Source organism: Oncorhynchus masou, unplaced genomic scaffold, assembly GCF_036934945.1.
Source record: "Oncorhynchus masou masou isolate Uvic2021 unplaced genomic scaffold, UVic_Omas_1.1 unplaced_scaffold_704, whole genome shotgun sequence".
Taxonomy (NCBI): domain Eukaryota; kingdom Metazoa; phylum Chordata; class Actinopteri; order Salmoniformes; family Salmonidae; genus Oncorhynchus; species Oncorhynchus masou.
Window position 1 is genome coordinate 99725 of NW_027013502.1, and position 9378 is coordinate 109102.

Below are 9378 nucleotides of genomic sequence, written 5' to 3' on the forward strand. Positions count from 1 at the left end.
ATCGGTTACCCTAACAGTAGGTATTGATCGGTTCCCCTAACAGTAAGTAAGTATTGATCGGTTCCCCTAACAGTAAGTAAGTATTGATCGGTTCCCCTAACAGTAAGTAAGTATTGATTGGTTCCCTCTACATATGTTTAGTGGTGTTTTCTCCACTTGACATCCGTGTCACCAGTCAGATCTGAACCCTGGTCTCCCACATATCAAACCAACACCTTAATCAATAGGCCAAGAGGACATTCTGTCTCAAGCGGAGGGTGACACGTATTTTATGCCTCAGGTAGAACCTCATCAGTAGAGCTTGAGTCCGACTCACCTCCACTACATACAGGGATGATCACCAAGGAAAATGCATGTCTTTTAAAGCTCGTTGTCTAACGGTCTTTTTCAGTATCTGGTCTGGGGATCATTCAGCTGGGGAAGACTGGAGCAGGGATGAGTGTGACAGGAAACACCAAACAGGTGTTTATAGAGGAGTTCTCTTCTGAGTCTGTGACGACACAATGTGATGATGTCCAGAGGATTAAGAGGACAGCTTCAGACACTACTGAAACAGCAGGAGGGGGAGCAGCAGCAGCAGGAGGTGCAGCAGCAGGAGGAGTTGCAGCAGGAGGAGCAGGCATAACAGAAGGTGTACTAGCAGCAGTACTAGGAGGAGTAGCAGGAGGAGGAGCAGCAGGAGAAGGAGCAGCAGGAGCAACAGAAGGTGTACTAGCAGCAGTACTAGGAGGAGTAGCAGGAGAAGGAGCAGCAGGAGAAGGTGCAGCAGGAGCAACAGAAGGTGTACTAACAGCAGTACTAGGAGGAGTAGTAACAGGAGCAGGAGTAACAGAAGGTGTACTAGCAGCAGTACTAGGAGGAGTAGCAGGAGGAGTAGTAACAGGAGCAGGAGTAACAGAAGGTGTACTAGCAGCAGTACTAGGAGGAGTAGCAGGAGAAGGAGCAGCAGGAGAAGGTGCAGCAGGAGCAACAGAAGGTGTACTAACAGCAGTACTAGGAGGAGTAGCAGGAGGAGTAGTAACAGGAGCAGGAGTAACAGAAGGTGTACTAGCAGCAGTACTAGGAGGAGTAGTAACAGGAGCAGGAGTAACAGAAGGTGTACTAGCAGCAGTACTAGGAGGAGTAGCAGGAGGAGTAGTAACAGGAGCAGGAGTAACAGAAGGTGTACTAGCAGCAGTACTAGGAGGAGTAGCAGGAGAAGGAGCAGCAGGAGAAGGAGCAGCAGGAGTAACAGAAGGTGTACTAGCAGCAGTACTAGGAGGAGAAAAGGAAGCAGCAACAGAAGGTGTACTAGCAGCAGCACTAGGAATGTCAGGAGAAGGAGCAGCAGCAGGAGGAGCAGGGGAAGGTGTAGTAGCAGCAGTACTAGGAGGAGTAGCAGGAGGAGCAGCAACAGGAGTATTGGTATTAGCTTTGGGAATACCAGCAGGAATAGCAGGAGCAGGTGTAGCAGCAGTTGCAGGAGTAGCATTTGCAGAGATTTTTCAAAAACTTATGCCGAAATCTACAAAAGGCAGGTGGAAAAGAGAAAGCCTCTGAAAAGGGAGTACAGATCTGGTTAACAACAATGAAACTACATGAGAGGATATTGTATGTTTGTTTCTCTAGTTAAGACTAATGTAAAAATGTATGGGTTCAAATTATAAAACAAAACGTACATCAATATACCTTTATGGAAGGAACTTGTGTACTTTTTAAAATCAGTCCATCCCTCTTATTTATCGTCATTTTTTTTCAATGGAACGTTTAGGGACCCCAAAAAATCATTCTTTAAGTTGCAATGTGAATAAATGTTACTATCATGTTTGTGTAGTGAAACATGGGTAATTTCATGGTGATTTTAAAGTAACCAATGAAGGATATATCACTGATTAAATATAATTTGTCTATTGTGTCTTGCATGCAATATAAATATAAAAACAAACATTTATTGACATGTTGTGTACCGTTAGTAAATGGGTGTGGCGTTAGATGCGCCCCCTCCTGCACCAATAGCAAACAGGTATGAGATTCCATTACGGGTTCTAGAGGAAACTAATGTGAAACTCCCATGTCCCCTGTAATCAGACTCAACACATAGATTGACAGAAAAATCGACGTTGTGAGGATCCATTTCTCTCCGGAGTCGGTTGGATAGAAGATCCTACAGCCACTTTGTCAATTTGAAGGCAAACTGACATAATGCCTAGATTGGTCCCCTGCAGTAATCCTTGGCTAATGCAGTGTTCCATTAAAAAAAAGAGCATCTGTGCCATTATTTCAACTTCTAACAATAATAATAATAATATTTTGTCATTTTAGATTATATTAATTGAGACAGTTTTATATCTTGTGTCATTGCTGTACTGCAACATAAAAACAATAATCAAGATTACACAGTCCGTGACGTCACTGCTTTGAGTTTGCGTAGGCCTACAGTACATATTGCCATCTACTGGGCAGGTTGTGTTACTACATTTGATTTCCCTCAACTGTCATTCAGTGTGTAGAAGAGATGCCCATCTGACTCAATGCGTAGGGTGACAGAAAATCGACTTTGTGTGGATTAGTTTCGGAGTCTGGTGGATAGAAAATCCTACAGCCACTTTGTTCATTTGAAGACAAAGGTAACGTTTAGATATGTCATCTGCTCCCGCGGTAACCATAGGCTACTGCAGCGTTCCATAAAATGTATATTTCAACTTAACAATAATACTTTGTAATTTTAGGATCATATTGAGACAGTTGTATTTCTTGTTCATGCTGTACTGCAACATACAAAAATAAATCAAGATTACACAATCCGTGATGTCACTTACTTTCAGTTTGAATAGGCCTACGATACATATTGCCATCTACTGGGCAGGTTATGTTACTACATTAGATACCCCTCATTGTGGAGAAGAGATGGCTGTGACGTGGAACACATTGTTAAAGTAACTTAGTGTAAATCGATATGATTACTATAGGACGGTAAAAGACGCTTGTAATTTCAGAGCGTCCACCAGGAGAAAGATATGGCATCTTCGTCTGGTTCCGGTAAGTCTGTCAGGGTTGTGGAGAAGTTCTGAAATCTATTTTTAATCTACTAGAGAATGTTGTCAGTACCATGTACTCTAACAATGTGCTTTGTTTTTATATCAACAGTGGAGAGGAAGAGGAGAGCTAGCATTTCAGTTCCTCCCCACAGTAAGTATTGACTGAGCAGTGCTCTCTTTTCACACGCACGTCAGGTGGCAGGCTGCCTAGCGGTTCAGAGCAATCCGCGTGCTGACTAGGGCACATCAGATTTCTCACCTAGTTGCTCCAGGGTCACCTGAGATAATAGCTGATGCCTTGCCCCCACTCTCAGGGTGAGATATGAAAAAAAACATTTAAAAAAAAGCCAATACACACTTGTACATGTGTACATATTAATAATAATAAGGGTGCTTACATTTATCTTAACGCCATATTCTGGCAAGTCCACAGTCAGGGGAAACACATTGTTTTAATGCCTTTGTTGTGCACTGAATATTGCTGATAATCAAAGGGCATTAGGTCTATTACAAGATGCATTATGTAACTTTTTGGGAGACCACACAAAAATTCACATAGAAATTTGAGTTATAGATCTGTCATTCTCATTGAAAGCAAGTCCAAGAAGCGGTAGATAGGTCCTATTTCTAGGCTTCCCATTCTGGAGTTTCATTTTCGCATCTTTTACTTTGTTTCGTACACCAGCTTAAAAACAGATGAAAATACAATGTTTAGAGAAAATATATTTCACAGCAGTTTAGACGGCACAGTGATTCTGGTTAATCAGCTGTGTTTTGCTGGGATGGAGCAAAAGTGTGACCCCAATCGGGCCCTCGAGGACTGGAGTTGCCCACCCCGTTGATCTACACTTTACATACTTGTTTTGTCACAATCTGAAATTAGGCTGACTATCACAATTTATCAACCAGGAAATGGCAGAGCGATATCTGTATAGTGTACCTTCAAAGTCTCTAACTGTTTCTTCTATAGTGCCTGAAGAACCGAATAACTCTGATCTGAGGATTGTTCTGCTTGGTCCAGTTGGAGCAGGGAAGAGTGCCACAGGAAATACCATCCTTGGGAGAGAGGCCTTTAAAGTGGACTCATCTCCTGAGTCAGTCACCAAGGCATGCGAGAAACAGAGTAGGGAGGCAAATGGGAGGAAGATTGAAGTGTTGGACACCCCAGGACTCGGCGAGGACAGGAGAAGCGAGATAGCCAGATGCATCATGGACAAGACAGTCCCGGGTCCCCATGTGTTCCTGCTGGTGATTCGGCTGGGGGTAAGGTTGACAGAGGACGAGAGGAACACTGTGAAGTGGATCCAGCAGACCGTCGGACAAGATGCCTCAGACTACACCATGATATTAGTCACCTGTGCAGATTCACTCAGAGAAAACACAGTGGATGACTACGTGAAACAGAACCAAAACCTACAGACACTCATCGCCAGCTGTGGAGGCAGATATCACTCATTTAATAATGAGGATAGGGACGCCCACAATCAGGTCACAGAGCTGCTGGAGAAGATAGAAGAGATGGTGGAGGTGAATAAAGTGGGGCACTACACCAACGAGATGGACCAGAACGCTCAGAGTGACATCACAGCCCAGAAGATAAAGAGCAGGTCTACAACTTGGGGCGCTACAGCAGCAGCTCTTCTGGCGGCAGCCATTACATTGTTAATACTCTCAGGGGACCAACAGACCTAGCGGAACCAACAGTATCAACCGGACCAGCATTGGGAATAGCAAAGCTAGCGAGATCAAGAGGAAGAGCCGGACCAGCATTGGTAGTACCAACAGAAGTAACGCGAGTAGCAGTCGGACCAGCATTGGAAGAAATAAAAGGAGTATTGGGAGTACTAGTAGGAGTAGCAGGCGTAGCATTGGTAGCACTCACAGGGGTAGATGGACTAGCATTGGTAGTAGCAGCAGGTATGGCAGGAGTAGCAGGGTCAGCAGTAGGAGTTGCAGGACTAGCATTGGGAGTAGCAGCAGGTATGGCAGGAGTAGCAGGGTCAGCAGTAGGAGTTGCAGGACTAGCATTGGTAGTAGCAGCAGGTATGGCAGGAGTAGCAGGGTCAGCAGTAGGAGTTGCAGGACTAGCATTGGTAGTAGCAGCAGGTATGGCAGGAGTAGCAGGGTCAGCAGTAGGAGTTGCAGGACTAGCATTGGGAGTACCAGCAGGAGTAGCAGGGTCAGCAGTAGGAGTTGCAGGACTAGCATTGGGAGTAGCAGGGTCAGCAGTAGGAGTTGCAGGACTAGCATTGGGAGTACCAGCAGGAGTAGCAATAATAGCAGGAACAGGAGTAGCGGGACTGGCAGGAGTAGAATTAGCAAAGAACTTCCAATGGTATCACAATAGACAGCATAATGGACAGGAGAGGGGTGGAAAACTGATAGAGGAATTCTAAATTCCTATATGTTTTGTAGCCAAAACCAAATTCACACTCTTATCTATTTCATGATAAGTTGTAAGTTTATCATTTTGCATGAATTAGCAAGAGACCAGTCTTAAAAACAAGTTCAGCATTTATTCTTGATGAGTACTGACCCAAAATACAAAGAACATTACATTTTAAAGAGAGAACATAAAATGACGTCATCAGTTTCACACTCTCTCCCATCCTTACAATAGCGTAGTATACTAAGGCCTGGAGATCTTCTACTCCCCTCATAAGACAGACATTCCAATCTGTCTAAAATAAATACTTTTTCTCCCCTAATGGAACATAACCCAAACATTCTTATCATCTCTCCCCTTAAACTTCCCAAGAGGCACAGACAATTAATTTGTTCTGCTTACATTTTCAGTAACAGCTTATTAACCAAAAACTCTTACTTTTCATATCATAACATAATAGTATTAGAATAAATGGTTCTAATCAATAATGTATACATAATTAATCATTTCAACTATAATTTCCTCTAACAAAAACAGAAAGCCTCCTAAGATAAGTACAGATCTGGTTAAAACAAAGAAAATCCTAGATGGGATGGTCCTGAAGTGTAAAATAGATTAAAGTCTGGGCGGGATGGCTGGGAGGTAACACAGTGGGTATGTCTGCATGAACAGAAAGAGAGGGTGGACTTTTGACCTTTTATTGAATAGATGTGTATCTTTGGTCTCCGTAGGGTTCAGACGGTGTAACTGTTAACAAAATGATGGCAATGTCAAGGAACAAACAAAAACACAATGTTGATGCAAAACAGAAGCACATGGTAAATAAAAGGGCAAACGTAGCCAAATGAAGGACTCCGCATGCTAGTGTTACAAAAAGCAAATAAGAGAAGTGCACAACAACCAAACAGGAAAAAAATATCAATCTACATACCTTGGCCAACCGCTCACAGGCCGACCCCTCACAGGCCGCTCACCACAGGCAAACCGACCACCACAGGCAACCCGCCCACCACAGGCAACCCGCCCACCACAGGCAACCCGCCCACCACAGGCAACCCGCCCACCACAGGCAACCCGCCCACCACAGGCAACCCGCCCACCACAGGCAACCCGCCCACCACAGGCAAACCGCCCACCACAGGCAACCCGCCCACCACAGGCAAACCCCCACCACAGCCCACCACAGGCAACCCGCCCACCACAGGCAACCCGCCCACCACAGGCAACCCGCCCACCACAGGCAACCCGCCCACCACAGGCAAACCGCCCACCACAGGCAACCCGCCCACCACAGGCAACCCGCCCACCCAGGCAACCACCACAGGCAACTGCACCTCTGAGTGGTCTTTGCTGTTTGGTTGAGAGATAACTAATGACTGCATGTAATTTAAAGGGATAGCCCTACCTCTTTCAGGTGGTGGCGATCGAGTTGATTAGTTGTGTGTGTCGACCAATGAGAAGCAGGCTCCCCTCCTACTCGGGAGGGGTTTCGTACAAGTACTTGTTTCTCTTGGAAGAAACATTTAAATGCTTTAAAAAAAGTGTTGAAACCATGATCTTACGGTCATATCCCGTTGAGTATTGTTGGTATATTGCCCTTTCATTTTATTTTTAAATCTTCACCTTTTTTTATGGGATGTTTAGGGATCAAACTAAATGTGTTCTTACAGTTTCAATGTATATAATATTACTATCATGTCTGTGTTGTGAAACATGGGTCAATTCATGGTGTTTTTAAAATAACCCATGAAGGATATTTAACAGATTCTATTCTGTCCCTTTGTACCTTGCATGCATGTAAGAAAATAAAACACCAACTATTTGATTGAGATTTTCATTGCCGTTTTGTTAAACCAATGTATTTATTCTAAGGAGAATTTGATTTATGTACTGCTGTCTGCTGTCTAAAGATGGTGCCAACATAGAGGGCCGCCTCACTTCTAGTTCTTAGGAAACTTTGCAGTATTTTTTTTTTTTACATTGTTAGCCAAGAAAATGTTATGTGTTATTACATACAACTGGGAATAACTATTTTTCACAAGCTTTTCGCAACACTCGCAATAACATCTGCTAAACACGTGTATGTTCACCAATAAAATTTGATTTGGTCATGTAATATATTTGTGATTATGAGTCGGCCATTTATCCAGGACGACTGGCTTTTACAAATCTGTCCAAAATGAGAAAACACAAAGTAAAGAAAACATAAGATGCTGAAATTGTAGTACAAGTATGTGTGTATATGTGCATGAATACAGCACTGCCTCGTGTGCCCGATGCATCATGAATACAGCACTGCCTTGTGTGCCCGATGCATCATGAATACAGCACTGCCTCGTGTGCCCGATGCATCATGAATACAGCACTGCCTCGTGTGCCCGATGCATCATGAATACAGCACTGCCTCATGTGCCTAATTGCTTTTATACCAACATATTAAAATAACAATGAATTAACATATTTTCATTAAAACGTTATTTGATACTTCAATTCATACAATTTCATTCTTCCACAAGGAGATACACTGCATTCAGAAACTATTCAGACCCCATCACTTTTCCACATTTTGTTACATTACAGCCTTATTCTAAAATTAATTAAATGTTTTTCCCCCCCCCCTCACATCAATCTACACACAATACCGCATAATGTACAGCACTTTGTGACATTGATGATGTAAAAAGGGCTTTATAAAACGGCAGGTCCGGGACAAGGCAGCACGTCTGGTGAACAGGTCAGGGTTCCATAGCCGCAGGCTGGACAGTTACAACTGGAGCAGCAGCACGACCAGGTGGACTGGGGACAGCAAGGAGTCATCATGCGACGTAGTCCCGAGGCACGGTCCTCGGGCTCAGGTCCTCCGGGAGGGGAGAGGGAGAGAATTAGAGGAGCATACTTAAATTCACACAGGAAACCTGATAAGACAGGAGAATTGCACCAGATATAATAGACTGGCCCTAGCCCCGAGGCACATAGACTATTGCAGCATAGATACTGGAGGCTGAGATGGAGGGGGGGGGTCAGGGAACACTGGGGCCAACCAGGCAGGTTAACTCCACCCACTTTGCCAAAGCACAGCCCCTACACCAGCAGAGGGAAATCAACTGACCACCAACTTACTACCAAGACAAGGCTGAGTATAGCCCACAAAGATCTCCTCCACCGCACGAGGCACAACCATACAGAGCTGGAAATTCTAAAGGGAAACATTGTTTCTGAGATCAGGCAGGGAGACAGTAACCCTGTTATTTAAGGGATAATCAATGAGGGGCTATGCATTCTATGGAAAATAATGAAGGAGGTGGAAGGTGTGTTCAGAATTCTGATTGGCTGAAAGCCATGGTATATCAGACAGTATACCATGGGTATGATAAAACATAATTACGTTGGCAACCAGTTTATAATAGCAATAAGGCTCCTCTGGGGTTTGTGATATATTGCCAATATACCACGGCTCAGGGCTGTGTCCATGCACTCCGCGTTCCTAAATACAACCATTAATCGTGGTATATTGGCCATACACCACACCTCCTCTTATTGCTTAAATAAAGCACGCTCTGCAATGCCATTCAAGCCAATCAGAAAGTAGGATTCAACAATGTCATTGTATAAACCAAACTTAATGCTAGGCTAGAAGCAAGAGGGAATATATGTTCGAGATGTGATAAGTACAAGAGATGATTCGGACATCAACTTGAACATGATGGCACAGCGATAATTCATATGAAACTGTTAGCAGGCATAGGCGCTGGAACACTGCTCGTCCAATTAGGATCCATGATCCAAACATCCAGTTTATAATACAAAATAATTTTAAAAAGGCATATAGACTATGGCTGTTAAAATAAGGAAGGATAGTTACCTGTAGCCAGTTCTATTTTATACGTATATTGTGCCTTGGAAAACAAACAAACACGTATTTATTTTTATGTACTGTACATATTGTGTGCTCTCTGACTGTTTCATTCACTGCTG

The 9378-nt window shown here is 43.7% G+C and overlaps 1 protein-coding gene across 1 annotated transcript; it reads left to right on the forward strand.

Moving 5' to 3' along the window:
• Window positions 1-511: 511 nt before the first annotated feature.
• Window positions 512-6765, forward strand: LOC135537046 (GTPase IMAP family member 6-like). Its single transcript, XM_064963256.1, has 5 exons — window positions 512-619; window positions 1193-1227; window positions 3836-3849; window positions 4012-4624; window positions 6354-6765. The coding sequence occupies exons 1-5, from the start codon at window positions 512-514 to the stop codon at window positions 6763-6765; spliced, it is 1182 nt and encodes a 393-aa protein (XP_064819328.1).
• The last annotated feature ends 2613 nt before the right edge of the window (window positions 6766-9378 follow it).